Source organism: Rhodnius prolixus, unplaced genomic scaffold (assembly GCF_049639745.1).
Source record: "Rhodnius prolixus isolate KJV_2025 unplaced genomic scaffold, Rpr scaffold_8, whole genome shotgun sequence".
NCBI classification, from domain to species: domain Eukaryota; kingdom Metazoa; phylum Arthropoda; class Insecta; order Hemiptera; family Reduviidae; genus Rhodnius; species Rhodnius prolixus.
Window position 1 is genome coordinate 36,728,471 of NW_027411593.1, and position 20,218 is coordinate 36,748,688.

Here is a 20,218-nt window from a genome sequence, read left to right on the forward strand (position 1 = left end):
ACAAATGGTGGGAAGGCTTTCGAAATTACACTGGTAATTCGTTTTCCGTATTCGAAAAAAGGAAAGAAATTGTGGAGGAACATGTTTCTGGAAATTGTTCTCTCGTTCTGTCTTCCTCTCTCTCTCTAGAAAGAAAGAAAATATAAGTTCCTTTTTTTTCACTAAATCCTTTACCCAAAAGGAAATCGAAAAGATCATAGCCCTCGGCACAATGTGTCACATCTAAAAGTTACTGACGATATTCCAATCGCTATTCCACCAGCTAATGCTAGCCATTCTATGTGTTGATGGTCTTTACGATGGCTAATGTATCAGTTAAAAAGTCCTAATGATTCTCTGACTTAAGTCTTAGGAGGTTTTAGTTATATCTCTGCGTAAAAAAAAGGTCAGCATCAGTTAATCTCGTTTATTTTTTGACTGGTTCTGGATTTATCTGTAATAATCAGAGGTTGATTCGTTGGTTTGGTATATAGAAGGTGATTTCCACTATGTTTCTGGCCATTCTTTAAACTTGTGGACTCATTTGTATAGCAGAAACAAAGTGGAAGTCAAAAGTCTCTATAACAGACTAATTCATCGTCTTCTGATGATGATATCCGAGTCGATATCACCCATCAAATTGCCTATCGAGAAATCTCTTTACGTGCCTGATGACACATCGACACGGGGGAGCGATTCTGCTATACTGAAAAATACTATATACATTTTTTTTTTACTAATTTTTCCCCCATAGGTATTTGATAAATTATTGAATAATGCAATAAAAATTGATATCGCAAAAATGTCCTAAATAAACATGTTTTGAACATTATATTTCCGGTTTCAAGCTTCTAATGTAGTGCAGAATCAACAAAGTTGAAGAAATATTTTCCTGAAGTAAAAGAAAGTAAAATCTAGATCATTGAATGAAAGTGAAAGAGCACCATTTTATGTACTGGATAACTGTGCTTTTATTGGTGGAGGGAGTGGCTTACGGTGACACTACGTCATCAGCTAAGTACGCCTACTTCACGTTCGCCAATGAGATTAGCCAAACGTTTTTGGTACTTATTTCTAGGAAAGAAAGTATTTACATTTTTTTTAACATTTTTTCCCTCATAGGTATTTGATAAATTATCGATTAATGCAATAAAAATTGATATCTTAAAAATTTCCAAAATAAACATGGTTTCAACATTATATTACCAGTTTCATACTTCTAATGTAATGCAGAATCAAAAAAGTTGACGAAATATTTACCTGAAGTAAAAGAAAGTAAAATCTAGATCATTGAATGAAAGTGAAAGAGCACCATTTTATGTACTGGATAACTGTGCTTTTATTGGTGGAGGGAGTGGCTTACGGTGAGACTACGTCATCAGCTAAGTACGCCTACTTCACGTTCGCCAATGAGATTAGCCAAACGTTTTTGGTACTTATTTCTAGGAAAAAAAGTATTTACATTTTTTTTAACATTTTTTCCCTCATAGGTATTTGATAAATTATCGATTAATGCAATAAAAATTGATATCTTAAAAATTTCCAAAATAAACATGGTTTCAACATTATATTACCAGTTTCATACTTCTAATGTAATGCAGAATCAAAAAAGTTGACGAAATATTTACCTGAAGTAAAAGAAAGTAAAATCTAGATCATTGAATGAAAGTGAAAGAGCACCATTTTATGTACTGGATAACTGTGCTTTTATTGGTGGAGGGAGTGGCTTACGGTGAGACTACGTCATCAGCTAAGTACGCCTACTTCACGTTCGCCAATGAGATTAGCCAAACGTTTTTGGTACTTATTTCTAGGAAAAAAAGTATTTACATTTTTTTTAACATTTTTTCCCTCATAGGTATTTGATAAATTATCGATTAATGCAATAAAAATTGATATCTTAAAAATTTCCAAAATAAACATGGTTTCAACATTATATTACCAGTTTCATACTTCTAATGTAATGCAGAATCAAAAAAGTTGACGAAATATTTACCTGAAGTAAAAGAAAGTAAAATCTAGATCATTGAATGAAAGTGAAAGAGCACCATTTTATGTACTGGATAACTGTGCTTTTTTATTGGTGGAGGGAGTGGCTTACGGTGAGACTACGTCATCAGCTAAGTACGCCTACTTCACGTTCGCCAATGAGATTAGCCAAACGTTTTTGGTACTTATTTCTAGGAAAGAAAGTATTTACATTTTTTTTAACATTTTTTCCCTCATAGGTATTTGATAAATTATCGATTAATGCAATAAAAATTGATATCTTAAAAATTTCCAAAATAAACATGGTTTCAACATTATATTACCAGTTTCATACTTCTAATGTAATGCAGAATCAAAAAAGTTAACGAAATATTTACCTGAAGTAAAAGAAAGTAAAATCTAAATCATTGAATGAAAGTGAAAGAGCACCATTTTATGTACTGGATAACTGTGCTTTTATTGGTGGAGGGAGTGGCTTACGGTGACACTACGTCATCAGCTAAGTACGCCTACTCACATATCACGTTCGCCAATGAGATTAGCCAATCGTTTTTGGTACTTATTTCTAGGAAAAAAAGTATTTACATTTTTTTTACTAATTTTTCCGAGAAAAAGTCATTATCCATGTAGCTTTGGACACCCTGTATATACCACTTGGGTAAAACTCTATTACTTGCCAACTTCATCTAATGTGATTTGAAAGTTTAAAAATTACTTTTTGGTTCATAGCTTTCCATCTGATTCTGCAACCAATATGCCGTACAGAAGAGTAACCTGCTTTTCATGCATTACTTATAGTTCAAATGCTCTTTATTATTGGAATCCATCATTAATCCATAAAACACACAACACCCCCATTTAAAAAATCCATTTTATAATTATTTAAAGTAAACATTCAGAGATAATGAGTTAAATTAAATTATAATTTAATTATTTGTATTTTGTGTAAATTTTGCTGTTTCAATCAGTATTGGCCAGCGAGCTCGCACTTAATGCAATTAATTTGCTAAAATGTATGTAAATTTTCACTGTTTTTCCAATGTATATTTATCTTTGGCTAATGGACAAGCTTAGCAATGTTATGATTAGGTTTGTCAGGCAATTAATTTGTCCGTTTTTTTCTTGGTTTTTGTCGCTGCATTAAATAAAAAGTAGTCATACGCGGGATTCGAACTGGAGATCTACTTTCAAAGCCTCTCGCTCTTGACCACTAGACTAACACCTGCCCCTTACAGTAACAAGTATGAAAGACAATGTGAAAATAAAATATGTACAATAAACAGTTTTATTAATAATGGGATAATACAAAAATTAAACTGTAAAGAAATCATTACATAATTTACGAAAAATATTAATAAATCTTTTTTTGCGTTTATGTTGCTAATGTCACGTGCGAAACTGCTTTACAGGCTACTTGGACGACGCTCTAAATTGCCCATTGAACTCAAACGCTTAATATACAGTACTATTCTCAAACCTATGTGGACTTACGGACTAGAGCTGTGGGGTTCAGCCAAACCTACAAACATACGGACAGTACAGACATTTCAATCAAAACTACTGCCGACAGATAGCTGGCGCTCCTTTCTACGGTGACTAACCTCACTCTTCACAACGACCTGAACATTCCCTTCATAGACCAACTCGCCAAGACTAAATACCAAAAATTCCACACTACTCTCTCGACAAGCTCTAATCCTCTTGTACTGTCTCTCGCCTCCTCTGACATCCCTAATAATCCGCGCCGACTGAATCGCCAGTGGCCCCGCGACTTCCTTGTGGTCTGAAGAACTAAATCTCTCCTCTCTCCCACTCATATTCTCCTCCTCACATTCTCTTCTCTCCTATAGAAAGTGCTACCGCTGGGTAGCTTCTCTCCTGCTGCTCTCCTCCCGCACCAGTTCTCACCTCCTATTTACTTATTGTATATGTTTATACAGATTGTAAATTACAAAACAAATTTAAAAAAAAAAAAATGTTGCTAATTTCATTAAAGTTAGATTTTTTACTTAATTAATTTTCAGGTTGAGGGTCTTAAAATTGAACTTATAGGATATTTGTCTCTGAAGAAAATAAAATCGCTCTTTTACTCTTGTCATATCCTCCACTTCGGCTCCTCTTTATATCCCTCGGTCTCTGGAAAAAGAATAAGAAAAGTTTTTTAATAAGAAACTTCTGGTAAATCTCGAAAATGATCAGTGCACAAAGTACGGTTGAGGATAAAAATTTTTTCTTTTTCATTTTTTAAATTGTAGCCTTTTTGTTACATCCTGGTAATTTATCACATTTTAACTAAAACGGTTTTCCTGAATGAAAATCGTGACTTTTTATAGATAAAATTTTCTTTCAGTTTGAAAGTTTATAAATGTCTGCAAAAAAAAAATTGTGTGTGCCTTCAGCTGAAAAGTAGCATGTATGTATCGTGTAAAACTTTTTTTTTTTTTTAAATATATATATATATTACCATAAAGTTACTCTAACGTTTCATAACTTCTGACAAAAAAAAAGGGAAGATCTGAGATGCACGTAGAATTTAAATTAGAATGAATACATATCGATTTTTCCATGTACACACATGGCACAAACAATTTATACGAAAGCTGCCTGAGGTGTTGAAAAGAGGGTTGCTAGCTGTCAAGGGGAAAAAAATATTTTAAGTCTTCTCTAGTTTTAGCCATTATATAAAGCGTTCATTAAATTATAAATGGTTCAGAATAAAAATAACCTGAGCTAAAAAGTAGATAAATATTTATTTACTTGAATACTTTTGCTGAATTATTATTACATATAGACCTTCTATTTCTTTGTCTTAGTTAAAGAAAAACAATAATCAGCGGCGCTGTTCTTCCATTTTAAAAAAAATAGTTGTACTCTTTTTTTTTCTTATGATTTAGTAATATTAGACCCTCGGTATTATATTTGGAAACCAGCTATATTAAAAAAGTAAAAAAAGGGCAACCCAATTTATTGCTTGAAGTAAATTTTAGCAGTATGAAATTTTAATATAGGCATTTTGTCTTCATCAGGTGCTAAAATAATGCCTAGGCTGTAAATAGGTGGGAGCTGCTGATGCTGGGTACTTATCTCTGGCAAAACGTATTTTGTTTGATTTATTTCCGGGCCGTGTAGACCCTTATTTCTCTCTCTTTCTCCAGCTTTCATTTCATTTTGTTTTGTCTTTTTTCCTGCGAAATAATTCTGGATTTATATTCATTTGGAGACAATCTCAGTTTATTTATTTGTCCTATAGTTTAATAAAGATAAATTAGCTGAAAATTTTCTTATCTGAGGTGACTATGGGTAGGTGCTGTGCTTGATTTAGAGCAGGGGTCCCTAAACTTTTTACCCAGGGGGCCAGTTCACTGTCCCCTCAGACCGTTGGAGGGCCGGACTATAAAAAAAAAACTATTTTAAAGTAAAACAAAATAAAATAAAACGGGAACAGATAACATATTTAACTTAAAGAACAAGTAAATTTAAATCACCAAACTATGGGGTCCTGCTTTTGGCTAATGAGACGGTCAATGTCCGGTTTAGTTATAGTGTGCTTTGCCTTTCTTCCTACTTCTGGCTGTTATTTTTCGGAGCCGTGTCGCGTGCGGCCCTCGTCACCAGAAGTAGTACTGTAACTACATGAGCGACGCAGCGCTTTGCGGCACCGCCACATATAGCGCTCCTCTCACTGACCACCAATGAAAGAGATTTGCCCCTTCCAGAAGTGCGGCGAGGGCCGGATAAATGTCCTCAGGGGGCCGTATGTGGCCCGCGGGCCGTAGTTTGGTGGGAACCCCTGATTTAGAGCAAACAAACATGCTGTTCACTTTTGCTAGCTCCAATCAACAAAATCCTCTACCGCCTATTGCTGCTTAGTATTTTTGCTCATTCTGGGAGCAAAGAACCTTGAAAACCTCTTTATGATAATTAAAAAAAGAAGTTGCACAGAATATTATGTGGAAAGCTTTTTTATTTTTTTAGAGATGATATTACTTTTTGTTAGACTAAAACTGTGGGATTCGCAGCGTTTAATAGAATTATGCAAACACATTTCTCACTTGTTATAAGACCACTTGTTTCTTTGCTAACTAAATTAGCCTTTTAATCAATTGTTTTGCAAGATTCGGGCCTTTTTCCGATTCATTGTGAAGCTTTTTTCGGGAATTAGAAGGAAAAAGCCTTACCAATTTTTTTTTGGGACAAATTGAATTTCCTGAGCTTCGTTAACTTTGTGGGACGGATAACCGGACTTCTGTGAATGATACTTTTTTTCCAGATAAATATTTCTACACTCTTCTTGAACCTAGAGTATTTTTAGCCATAAGATCTCTTCCAAGCTCCTTCTCATTCTCTAACCAAACCTTAAGAGGAACCAATTCTCTTATCGTAGAGTGTGTAACCTAGGAGCATCCTGGGTACATTGTTCTTCTCGCACCGCTTTAACAGCTTCAATCCATGACCCTAGGAAATCACCTGCGACATACATTGTGTCAGGTGTGAGGTCTCTTTGCCGTAATAGGTTAATGGTGGAAGAGTTAATTTGAGGTTATTTTTTTTTTAAGTTCAAAACCGGGATATGGATTTCACTCATAGGCATGGTTTGTGTTGTTGTTTTTCTTCGGATAGCGTTGCGGGACCATCTGTTTTCTAGCTTTCCGGCTCCTGCGCAGTTTTCCTACAACGAAATTGTCACTTGGTCTTCTTAAAGGCACAGCCACCAAAATTTGGATGAATAATAGTAATATGGACAAAAAAAAACCCAAAGTTTATTTTATTGACGTAATTTTACGAAAATCATTACAAAGTTTTGCACGTTTCAATTTATTAATGTTGTCTGCTTTTAAAATAAATATACACTATTCCCTCATATTTATTTTGGGGAATGTATGGCCAGATTTGAATATTAATTCATACTTAATTAGGATTGGCCACTGTGTGTTTTTATTATTAATGTAGTTATCAAAAAAGGGAACGAATTTTATATCACGAGCACCCAACACCCCTTCTGCAGTATGTTTTTTAGGAATTTCAGGTGGTTAATACATATACATTTCCACTGTTTTATGTCTATATTTCTTCCGCTCTTTAATTTTCCATTTTCCCTCTGTTTATATATTTGTGTATAAAAGCGAGGAGAGTGTATATATGAAGGGCAGTACGTCGAAGAGAGGAGGCTCAGGATGGATGTGGTAAGGGAGCTCACAGCAGTTGGGCATCGTGGCAGCCGGAGTTCTCCTATCGCCGGCTCCATTACCCAAACATAAATTCAACCTCAGTATTTCCAATACTCTCCTCGCGTTCACTCTTACCATCTTCAACAACACTGGAGGCCGTAGTAGTACTTCTCCAGTTTCCAGAGTATCTTTCAACTGTTCGACTGGTGAAGGGCCATCTGACATAGATAATGCATATTCTATCTGCACCGGGTAACTTTAGCAGCTTGCCGTGCCAGTTGAAATCTTCCCTACATCCCATTTCATGTAACCCACCGTGCTCGTAGTTTTGGGTTAGAGGGAAATCTTCAACAGAGCCAGGTGTTATTCTTTTCCTTGTCTAGAAGAAGAGCTTGTGGTCGCTTTATTAAAAAAAAAAAAAGAAAGAAAAGGAAAAGAACCACGGGTGGTAAGGTTTTTCCTAAAAAGAGAACCTGGTACTTTTAGAAGGACCTGTAATGCTTTTCTTAATAATTTATGAATATATAAATAAAAGACGTGTGGCATTTTGTTTTCCTTCCTCTTGGAGGAGATGCCTCTTGCGTACAGCACATGAAGTACAACCACGTACCATCAGACGGTTATACCCTGAGGAGAGACCCTTGCAACAGGAAGCAACCCGGTCAGCCGTTATTAGTTTACTTCCACTTTAAATATGCACAACTTGATAATGTGAATATTAACCTATATGTTGCGCTAAACATGGTGAAGTTGGCCTGCGGTGATTCGCCACACCAAAAACTCTTTTAATGCTTTCATTATTGAAAAGTGCTTGCATATATAAATTGCACTTTTATTCGTAACCTCCAGCTTTTTTTTGAACAGATTCTGAATTTATTGATGTCTAAAATGTTTTTCTAACTCTTCGAGTTGTAAAGAGATGATTGTACTTTCTAATTCTACAGCAGGTGTTGTAAAATTGAGATTCCATTTTGAGGGATTTCTTTATCGGATGATTTACATAGATTTCATGAATGTTTTACTCTCGCAAAAAGGTTTTCTTTTTCTATAGGCGGCCCCTAAGGTCTGATCCCAAAGGCAAGAAGAGTCTGCTGTGACTTCTTACCATTTCCTTCTCCAATCATGTCTGCCTTACTGCTCGACGAAAGAAATCCCTTTAATTCTAACACTTTTTCATATTATAGTGTAGGGTGTGCATCCACATCGACACCGCGAACGCGACCACCTTTCTTCGGTTATTCGCATCCAGTGGACTATATAAACTGATTTCCGCTTATGGATTGTATAATTGAATAATCCATTTCCAAGGTCTCCTTCCTTCTTAATTTGTTTTCTTTATGTTGATCATGCTTCGTTTCATGGAGAGTTGCCTTTCTCTTAGATTTTCCTCTTTCAGCTACAGATAATGACCACATCAAACAGACCATAACTCTCGGCAATATCTTTTGAGGACCAAACTTGCCCTTTGTAGTATTCTTTTATTAAAAAATAAAGTTTATTAAGTAGAAATAAATGGTAACATTAAGTTAGCAGAGCTAGATAATATCTTTTTATCAAAAATTTAATCATTGCAGTACGTAAGGACCTAAGACCAGCTCAGTTGTTAGCGTATATTGGATGCCAACGCGGAAATCTTGGGTTCTAATTCAAATGGCCGCCAGGTTTTCTCTTATCTCATTGTACTGTGATGGACACTGTTTTTAAAATGCCAATAATTTCAAATGTTTATGCGCCTTCAATTTAAAAAAAAATGCAGTACAATTTTTTATGCAGTCACTAATTAATGGGCCCAGTATTGTATGTACTATATTATACTACATATTTTTAGTGAAGGAATTTCATATTTCAATCATTATTGCCTGAATTTGAATTGATTTGGCGAAAATCCTTTATAATTATTTATCTATTTTTTTATTGGGCCCAGCTTTTGTTATCGGTAATCTTTTAGTTCTTACAAGAGTCCAAAAATTAGATAATGAGCTGGTTATCTTCGCATTAAGGCCAGCACTTCCTTATTTATAAATCACGAATTAATCGTTATCTGTGAAACTTTTAATCTATAATTTTTTCCCAAAAATGGTACATGAAACTATTTTCAAAGTACTGATATACTTTTCTTTTTTTGCAGCCTTCTAGCTGTCTGAGCGACAGGGAAGAAGATGAAATTTACGGATTCGCCGGATACAATGTTTACGGTGGCGGTTCTAAAGCTCATCCACCACCACAACAACAACAACAACATGTTGCCGCCGCTACTTCTGCTGTCAGACCTCATCCCCGCCAACCACAGCTAATTAATAAACATAATTTTCACAAGTAAGTTTCATTTTAGCGATTAGAATTCAATAGTGGGGTCGTACATTTGTCTGTTTGGCCAACTTTTAAGATATTACTTTAGGATTAGGACAACAATGTTTTGTAGGGGTTGCAGTAGTAGTGTAGAGCACTATAAACATTGTGTCGACCAGTCAAGTACGTGTCTGATTTGACAAGAAATCTGATCTGATCCAGAATATGGACATAGCACAGAAATAAATAGGTCTTTGCTGACGTGATAGTCCAATATTACGTGAACGGAAAAAAATCAGCTGGACAATTTATTGTATTGTTTTACTTTATTTACTTTTCTACTTCCCTTCTTTTTCCTCCCAATCTTATTCTTGTAATTGCTGGACACTATGATCAAAGAATGAAGAGCATGTGGGCAATGACACGATCATCGTGGGAGTCATAGAAGAGAAACACTCAGACTCAGATATGTAGAGTTAGTGTAGAGATTGAGCACCAACACATATCAGAGTCACTTCTTCGGAGGAAATGCTGGATGAAGAAGGGGAGAGGGCTACCTATAAAAGCAAAAAGGAGAAGTGGTATTTAGAACTGGAGCAACGCTTTAATCAAAAGAAAGCAAGAGGGGCAGTTATATGAGAAATTTCTGTTTCTTGAAGATAAACAGCGAGAGAGAAGCAAACGGTGAACTTTTTAATTGTAGGATTGTCTCCATTCCTTTTGATTTCGAAACATTCTAGAGGAACAATCAGTCTCAAGGTTCTCTCATTTTTGATTTATTTGAAACTATACGAGGTGTGGCTATTAAATAACGAGACTATTGCTGTAAAACATTTTATTTTAAATTTATACATATTTAGTTATCACCTTCAATATACACCCCTCCTCTATCCCTACAACGCTCCATGCGAATTTACCAATGTTCGAAACCGTGCTGGAAGTCTTTTTCTGTGAGCTCCTGCATGACGCGTGCCGCTTTTTCTTTCACAGCTTCAACGGACTCAAAATCGTGATCCTTTTATTGCAGACTTTGACTTTAGGGAACAGATAAAAGTCACATGGGGCAAGGTCAGGCGAATAAGGCGGATGGCAGTGTGAGCCGGCGCGTTATCTTGATGGAGAACCCCGTGACTTGTTCTTTCACAAATCGGGTCGTTTTTTTCCCTACTCTTTCACGGAGTTGAGCAAGCACCTCACGGTAGTAATGTTGATTAATTATAATCGATATTTTCATCCGTTTTGGACTTGGAAGGGCGACCCGGGCGGTTATCATCTCCGATGTCTTTTCGGCCAACTTGCAAAAAATTGCGCACGTGAAAAAAATTCATCGCCATAAACTTCTTTAAATACAAGATAAGTTTCAGTAGCGGTTTTACTTAGTTTCATGTAAAATTTCACGACAATTCGTTGCTCTACTATATGTGTAGTATCATTTTTTCGGCAAAACAAAACTAACACCTCTTACATAAACGACGGTTCCGGTCAGACAGATTTCTCTGTAAACACGTGAGACGCTGCAATCGAAAGAGAAGGCTTTACGCTGTGCACAGCTGTCGGTCGTTAGGATTTAGCGCATGCATAGTTCTTCTATAGCAGCATCAGTCTCGTTATTTAATAGCCACACCTCGTAATCTGGTACTAAAATACAGTCCATAAGTCAGCTATAGTATTTCAGCTCTAGCTAGTAAGTTAGCGTAATTTTCTCTAGTTTGAGAGAATTATAGCAAAAAAGAAAGAGAGTGGTAGAAATTTCGGATTTGAATTTGATTCTAATATCTTCTGTTACGTAGGAAAAGTTAAGATCTTCGTGAAGAGTAAAGTTTAGAGACTGTAGTACAGATAATCTGATATTTAACCCTGTAATTCTAGATTGGAAGGCTTTGGATTTTCTTAGCATTTATACCTTCTATTGAACTCTTCAGTTCATAAATCCATCTTGGTTTCGAGTATGCAGTTATAAATCAGTCGTTTGCGTTCAAGAGGAAATTTTGATCGTCTGGCTATTAGTTGCAGTAGCAGCTTTTACTTGGTTTTAGTTGGGAATGTAGTTTCCAATTTTTGAAATATATATTTACATTAGGCTTTTAAATAAATCGTACATTTAGCTAATATTTTGAATTTTAGAAAGTTCCCTCTCCCAAAAAAATTCTCCGTTTTAGCCGTAGACTCTTTTTATTTCCTCTAGATCCCCTCATTCATTTAATTTTTTCCCCCTTCTCCTTCCTTTTTTCTTATTACTCTAAAAATGGTTGCTCTAAAGCTCCATGAGACAGCTCAGTTTTCTTTTTTAATTTATCTAACACAAAATATACGACCAGGAGACACTTTTTCTTTTTTTATTACCAACTCATAAAATTTAAACAAAATGTACCACCCACCTTAAGATGACCCAATTTTTTTCTCAACAATATTTCCTTTTCTTCTCTTAAGTAAATCTTAATTTTGTGGTTTACTGTGTTTACTAGATACATACATTAAAACTAATTAGACTTTAATCAGATTAAATTTATTAACATTTATAAATTAATACAAAAAAGGTGAATTGTAATTTATAAACTTTTCATTGCCTTATCTTTTCTTTATATCTACCAATAAAAAGTTATAAGGCTTGTAATTGTCATAATTTTTTCTAGAGCACTGTTTTTTTAATTTTGGCCGATAAATATCATGCTATCATTTAAAAAAAATCAAAAATATGTATTAATAAAAAAAGAGTAAAGTAACGTAATCGCCTATTTTTTCAGGCGGGGCTTAACGTCTAACTACCAATTAGGTGTCGTGGACGGAGGAGACTAGCAAACATATTTTACTGTAAATTTCTTTTATTAATCATTAAATATAATACAAGGCCTAAGATCGGGAATCGAACCCAGTACCACAATACATATTAGCTTCGCAGGTCTCGCCTCTAACCGCTCGGCTACCATGGCGCCCAATATGTATTAATAATTTTTCTTCTCAGAATTTTAATGCAATTTTTGGTATAAAGGGAATCAGTGTCTGAATGAGGGTCTTATTTGGCTAGTTTAGCAGCCCGCTTCATTTCTCAGCCTACCCACATGTTCTGGAATCGATTGTAAAACCATTTAGTATCTTGATCTTTCTTCAAGTGTACTCGTATGATGTGTACTATTATGGTATTGATTCTACGAAAAGCTTAATTCTTTCTCTTATTTCTGTATGGGCGTCTCAAGCAAGTATTATGATCCTTCAACTCGCCGTCTTTATCCAATAGTCTGTATATCTGGAAATCTCCAGAATATATTCCTATTGATCTCTGTCTTGTGGCAAATTTGGGGAAATAACTTAAAAATGGTGTTTGACTTAGTGTTCTCATTCGATTTTGTGATTCAACTTGGGAAAAAGTGAAGGGAGTGATTCTAAATCACCTCGCCCCCTCCCTACATTTTTTCTAAGAATATCCCGTTCTTTGCATCATCTTCTTTAGGAACGTCGAAACTGTGCATCAATTCTTAGCTATGCAAGGATGCCACATCCTCCCTCCACTTTTCCGGTATGTTCTCTGATTCCACTAAACTCTAAGTACTTGTATTTTCGATGAGCTCTTTAGATTTCCCTAGAAATAAATTTAAATGAAAAAAAATTACCGAAGAGGGGCTAAAACTTTGAAATTCTTTTCAACAAAATGCGTCTTCCACTGAATCGATTTTTCAGTAAAATCGAATAAGACAAAATGTTTGCGCTATTATTTTCTGTTTTGGGGTTACGTTTGCCTCCTCTCTCATTCTCTCTTCATTTATCAGTTTGGTGACTCTCAGATTCGAAAATTGCATAGTAGCTATATTTTTTATTCATTTTTTTTACAAGAGTAAGGGATTAAATATGGAATATTGGTTTAAATTGTTGGTACAACAATAACGTTTATTAAAACTGATTTCTCATTTTTATACACAAATCCTAAAACAGAATAAAGCTAAACGAGTTTATTTTTTGATTGCCATTCGAACTTCATTAGAGATGTAACAAATGCTTCCCAAAAACGAATGTGAAATTTTAATTTCATTGCTAAATTGAAGTAAAGCCAAAATAGTAGACGCTCAGATCGATTGACATGCCCTAATATTCTGAATTAAAATAAATTTTTAATGGCAACAACCAGTAATATGGTCTCTTTTTTTATTCGTAGTGCAAATGAAATCTCTTGTTTTAATATTAATTGTTTTTGTCTTTTATACCATAATTAATAGTCGAATGACTTTTATTTCTGTTATTTATTTGGTGATGTCCGTTGAATTAATCGATTTATGAAAATAATTTTCATCGCTTCTAATTTCAACAATATATGCTGAAAAGCGCCTAAAGAATCTGGGCCTAGAACGTGACATTACCTGCAGAATTCTGTGGTTAACAAGACTTAAATACTGCTTCTGACACAATGAAGAGCTGTCGTTAAAAAGAGGTTTAGATGCCTAGGTAGTCAATCATGTACAGAAAAGGGTAATATTCCCACTTCCTCCTAGATTCTGAGATTTCTCAAATGTTTTAATTTGGTGTAAAGGAGCATTATTATAGTAGAGTGAACAATGTTGCCCGGCTCCAGCATTCAGAGCAGAAGATCTATATGAAGGTTGCAGTGCTGTACATCATCCCCCAAAAATACTTGAGGACCCCCCCTCAGAAAGGTTGGTCGAAAGTACAGTTTTACCACATCCTAAACTATTTTAGCTTCAACTCACTGCTCCAGAGAAAATATTCCCAGTTCGATCAATAAATTTGCTGTTTACTTTTAGTGTATACACTAGCAATGTGTTTTACAATTTAAATAAACAGAATGGTAATGAAGAATAAAATTAATACAAATAAATAAACGAACAGAAAAATGGGGTTGCCAAACAAGATCAAGTAAGCATATCAGTTTTAGCTATATTAAAATTTAATCAATGTTCGTTTATTTGTTTGGTATTCCAAACTCATCTGTTAAGTTATTTCTTTCATTTTTTGTATGCTGTCTGTACTTTTTACTGTTCTTTATTTTTTATCTCTGATTCTATGAAACTAGTGTTTCATTTGATTTAGTGTTGTTTACTACAAGTATAAAACTCTAACTGAATAACGCGACTATACAGCAACCATAATCTAACAAATTACTTTAGGGAAACAGGACTGACTCACTGGATACACCAATGATGTTATGACCTTCGCTATACGGTAAAAACTTTTATTTTCTGTTTCTTTTTTCTCTATTTTATTTTTTTTTATTGTAAAAGTTACAAATTCTAATAGAACCCTGGCAAATTATTCTACTTCTTTTTTCCAACTAGAACTGTAATCCACTGACTCGTGACTCGATATACTTTGAGTTCAAGTTTTCTTGTAGCAGTTGCTTCTGTTTTCAAATTGTAGATTTCCTTCTTTATGTCTCGCTGCTGGTCGGACTATTATATTTTTGTCAACAGACAACGTAATGAGGGCCCCAAAAAGCAGTCTTCTATTCAGATCCAGTGTGGGGGAGAAAATTTGGACTTCTCATCAAAAGTTTTTTACAAATTGGCTTGTGAGTGGGCGCAGCGTAGCTTGAAAATTGAAATAATCACAGAAATTTCAAATTTTAAATGCTTCTTAAGATTTTTCTGGGGATAGAAAGGTTTAAGCTTACCTCTTAAGAGCCATTTAATCGTAATTAGCGTCCTAATAATCCTGTGTAATATTAACAAGAAATTAACGAGATTAGAACGTTGTTCGATAAAACACTATACAAAGCTGGCTACTGCCTTTATTCGGACAAAACGACAAAAAATCTTCAACCAGTGGTAATGGACCTGACTTTAGATATGTATGAAGGATACCATCCTAGATTGAAGAAGGAGAAGAAGAAGAAAAAATGGGAGCAGCTGTCCGAAAAGTACAGTTCAAAAATGATTAATAAGTTGAAGGTTACAGCTTCCAAACGTAAATGAAAATGATCATATAGAGGAATACTTTTACTTGAAGACGGCCCTTGGTCAGGTGAAGAGTAGATTTAAGGGAGCGCCACTCTTTGTGCTTCTTGATAAACCGATAAGGAGCACAAAAAAAAGTGGCCAATCAAATTACGATAACTGTGCAAGATGCCCAATATTGGTTCTTTGGATTGCTTGCAATAAAAGTATTTACAAGCAAAATAATAAAACTAATTTGCTACTAAATATCAGCAGGGGAAGTACAAAATGAACTTTGAACTCATCAGTGATATAAAAGCCCCGATATATGGACCATACAGAAGAGAGAATACAAGAGAATTCACCCCACGGTAAACCTTTGCCGAATGCTTTAATATCCTTACTATTCCTTTCCCTTGCACCCCTCTTGCTCCCAATTCCCTTCATGTTATATGTGTATATAAATCATATAGCTAACTATAGGATCAAAGAAAATTATCCGTATCCTACTAATAATGTTATTAATAATTACAATTCTATTAATATTGGAAATTTATTTGAGCTCAAATAACAATAATGCAAATTTATGTAAGTAATGAAATATTTATAAATAGATTTATAAGGTACAAAGCCTTTTTAGTGGTTTTGTACAAAAGTGTACATACAGTGCAGTCAATATTCGATTCCTGAATATTAATTTTATTTTTCGATTAATGGCATAGTTGCGGGTTTTGCTCAAATAAATAGAAAGTTCATTATCTAGCTGTGAACAAAATAATTTATAAAACTAAAAGATCGATTATATATTACAATCGGATCCGTTAGGGATTTGAGGGAACAAAATCTCTATATAGGAATTACCATAATATTGATTGTATTTTTCATTTTTTCACGAAAATGGCTGTAACTACATATTTTCTTGATACTTTGCATGCTAACTACATCATCTACTTAATCTGTAAAATTTATTTGAAACATTTTACTTGCGGTGTTGAGATTTGACTGAAAGAACGCGTATCTATCTCTATCAAACGACAACTGAAATAGATGAAAGTCCGATACCGGTCGGGTACATGCATGTTAAGACGGATAAAATCAAAGATATTATCTCAGCAATGCGAACCAATCACATTTTTAAGGTGATAGTTCTTCTACTCTCTGAAGGGGTTTGGTTTTGAGAAAATTTAGGAGAGTGAGAATACTTGGTTGGTTTGTTATTACTAGTAGAACTAGACGGTATGAGTAAGTAAAGTACATGTGGAATAGTTGGCTAAAACCTCTCCTAGGAATGTATCTTTCATTACTACAACTAGCCGTAGTAACACCGTATCCAAAAGTACTATTTGCGGTGGAGAAGAGCGTGCTGCCCAGCAGCTATGCCAAGGAAGATACCCAGGGCTAAACTGCCGGAGGCTCAGTCTTACGGAGCTTCTGTTCCATAGGTAACTACGAGTTATAGCCCTCAGAGACTGTCATTAACCTACGACCTCTTCCAGCCTTTTGCTTCTTCCCGTGCTGTGGCTTGTAGTTTGTTCCTACACCCAAAACCCCAACATTCGTCCTCACATATTTTCCATTTCTAATACTACTTAGCGCTACATGATCGCTATTGGATTAAAAAAGAAAAGCGCTGAACTAGTATTGTTTCCGTTTTAATTGTGGTTTTTAGATACTCTGAAGTTCAAATTTTAGAAATTTAGTAACTATGTTTAGGGTAAGGGCCATAGAATTAAGGGAAGTTTTTAGCGCAAAGTATATTTATATATGTATAAACCAAATTGTAAAAATAGTAAATAGTAATACTAAATTGTCAGAAAGCTTATACTTGTTTTCCCATTTTGATCCCATATCCTATACATACCGCTCACCCATCTAAATGTTTATCCCTTTTTTGAAATTCTGGAAAATTAAGCTTAGAAAACTGTGCAAATTTAAGCACCCCTCTAAAGTTAGCCCTTGATTAAACGTGTGGAATTTCATCGCCCATGCCATATTAAAGTATTGCTACAACTCCAAATTTATAGAAATTCAGTTAATCGGAACAGCTATTATACAAAATATTTATCTGAATTTCAACAACCCCCTAGCATTCTGTCCCCAAAAGAGAGATACTGTCAAAGCCATTCGTAGCATTCAAAATTACCTATAACGTCAACTCCTCGTGCCTTAGTTCAGCTAGTCGGAGAATCAAGGTGTCCCATTGGTTTCACATTGAATCCTCATCTCATTATCTCCATATCACTCGATCCCCAGTTGCGTATCAAGTCAAGCTTTTCGGACATAACCTAGAGAACCTAGAGAAACGATTACGATACAAAAACACTCTAAGCTGATAACGAATAAAAGAAAACTCTATAACATCTTGCTAGGTACAGATATATATACTCGAACATTACGAGATAGCTAGCTATAAACGATCCAATCTCTTTCAAATCCATATTTTCCAATCCAAAATCCTATGAACAAGAATAAATGCTCCACTTTTACTTCTCCTACCAATACAATCCACATCGACTAAATATTTCGTTCATATCATAACCAACTACAGACCTGCGCAACAAAATTCTATGCCAAATCACTATAACCTATTAATCCGCTCTAGAACTCTCACGATCAAACCTACTGGAAGACGCAGGCGTCGAAAACCTCGTGATTTTTTAACTTCTAATCGCAAACCACTAGTAGGGCTCTCGTATAGCTTCTTCTCTGATTGGTTGACCAACGGCTACCGACTCTGGATGATTGCTGTTCTCGGGGATACGCTATAATACAGTCTTGTGTATACGTATGTTATAATTGTGTACATCTGGAGATACTTATAATTCCAAATTATCATTTTATTTTCTTGTTGGATTGATGTATGTTGTTGCAAAAATATTAATTAATAAAAAAAAGGTAAACGTTCTTTAAAGGTTACTCTAACAGAGTTTACATGCACAATAAGGATTTTCTTCTTCTGAACTCAACAGAGAGCTCTTCCTTGCCATATTCCATAACTTATAGAAATGATATAAGCCCAAATAACAAATAAAATAATGCAGAATTAATTCAAAAGTCTTTTTATTAATTAAATTTGTGGCTGGTCTAGCATTTAAATTTTCTTGGTTGTCTAAATCTTCTTTTTCTGATTACCTGTCTACCCTTCTCAAGAAGATTGGAATTTGAGAATTAGAATTATAACTAGGATTTTGGATAGTTGGTTTCTGAGCAATAAAGTGGGAGACAGAGCTTTATGTAAGATTCACAGATGCTATTTACTCGAAAAGTAAACAGTATTAAATATGAATGAATGCTATTTGCATACAGACTCTATAATGCAATGAATACTAGAATTTATTTTAGGGTACCAAGGTGGAAAGAGATTAGGACAGAAAGTAAAATTATGAATATAAAATGTACACTACGTGATCGGCTTGTTCATCTTGTTGTAAGTGAATTTATGGCACCCGGAGGAATTTTTCTTTGATTTCCTCAAGAGTAAGGAGAGTAACCGTGGCAGTCTTCGTTAGTTATATAGATAACTAATTTATCATGCTGTCCTTTACTTTTCTTCTTTTTTGACATTTACAGTGGGATGGTTTAAATTTCTTCGGTATTCCAGTATGTATCTTTATGGCAATTTTTGTCTCATGTCTGTCCTTTTTTTCGAATCATATTCTTGAATCTTTCTGTTTGAATCTAAAATAATGCAGTTCCAGTCACATCCAATAGCAGGGATTATTCTCACTTCAACTGTGCTACTCCATCTGCTTGCTCCTTTCCCTGATCAAGTCTTCTCCAAAATGCTGCAACCATCTCAGGTAAATATTCTACCTAGGCGAAGTAAGTAGTGTATAATCTGCCGCTTGGACATAATTCACACCTAGAAAAAAAGCTTTATAAATATTTTCTATCGTTTTATCTCGTTGACAAAGCTTTTAATGACGTTGCAGGACACCGACAGCCTACAGAGTGTAATTGTTGATAATAGTTAACTGTTGGCTTAACCTTTTCTTCAGGTTTCTCCTGATTTGGAAAAGGTATCATTTATCTAATGTTCTAATGGACCAGAAATCTGTCTTGAGAACTTTCTCTCCTCATAGATGTGCCTGTTCTAATATGCCATCTTCTTCAGCAGTATTAGTCAGACATTAGGCGCAGACAGTCATTCATCATTTCTTTTTAATAAATTCTCATGATCTTTGTATTTATTTTCTTTTTTTCTCAGTTTTAGAATGTAGCTTTCCTCGTTTTTCAACATTTTTCCGTTTCCTTCTCGTTCTTTGCCGACGTCCGTAGATGTTTTAGAAGTCAATGGGAGGGTTAATATTTAGATTTTTCTGGACACTGATTTGATAGTATATTCAAATTCAATAGCAGTTTTAGTTTTTAAAAAACTAAAGCTTCTTCTTTCCAACATAGTAAGCAATTAGAATTGGAGGAAAGTTATTGAAATTAAGGGGCAGGTAAGAAATGTAGCCTTGAAAAGTACAAGGAAAGTTTTCTTTATATTATAAAAAAAAAAACCTCTTCAATTTTCTTTATTTTCATCTACAGTGGAATTTATTAATCATTCAGGTGAGATGAGACTGAAATAGAAAAGAAAATGAGGAAAGTTTCAATCTTGGCAGAAACTTTTATTATCTCGGCCCTAAAATTTCCTTTATGTAGTTTGGAATGGAAAGCTTGGCTTTCTAAATCTAATCACACACGTGATAATCCCTTTCTTTAGGGCTCTCTGTCTACGTTTTGGCCATGTGGGTGTCAGTAAAGTCGATTAAGATTTGTGACGTGGTTTGTCTCTACTACCCATCAAGAATATGTGATTGTTTTCTCCACTCTCTGTGTCTTAAATCCTGGGATTATAGTTTGTAGATTAAATTTATTGATTTTTTTTTTGTAGAGAAAATACTTTTTTTTCTGCTATCTTTAAAT

General features: G+C 34.7%; 1 protein-coding gene across 4 annotated transcripts in view; it reads left to right on the top strand.

Annotated features, from left to right (window-relative positions):
* SKIP (Shal K[+] channel interacting protein) overlaps window positions 1-20,218 on the top strand; it is a 352,744-nt gene that overhangs the window by 308,170 nt on the left and 24,356 nt on the right. For all 4 annotated transcript variants that reach the window (XM_074122723.1, XM_074122720.1, XM_074122721.1 and 1 more), the window contains one exon: window positions 9,265-9,452. In XM_074122723.1, the coding sequence (XP_073978824.1) occupies window positions 9,265-9,452 (188 nt within the window). The remainder of the gene's footprint in view (window positions 1-9,264; window positions 9,453-20,218) is intronic.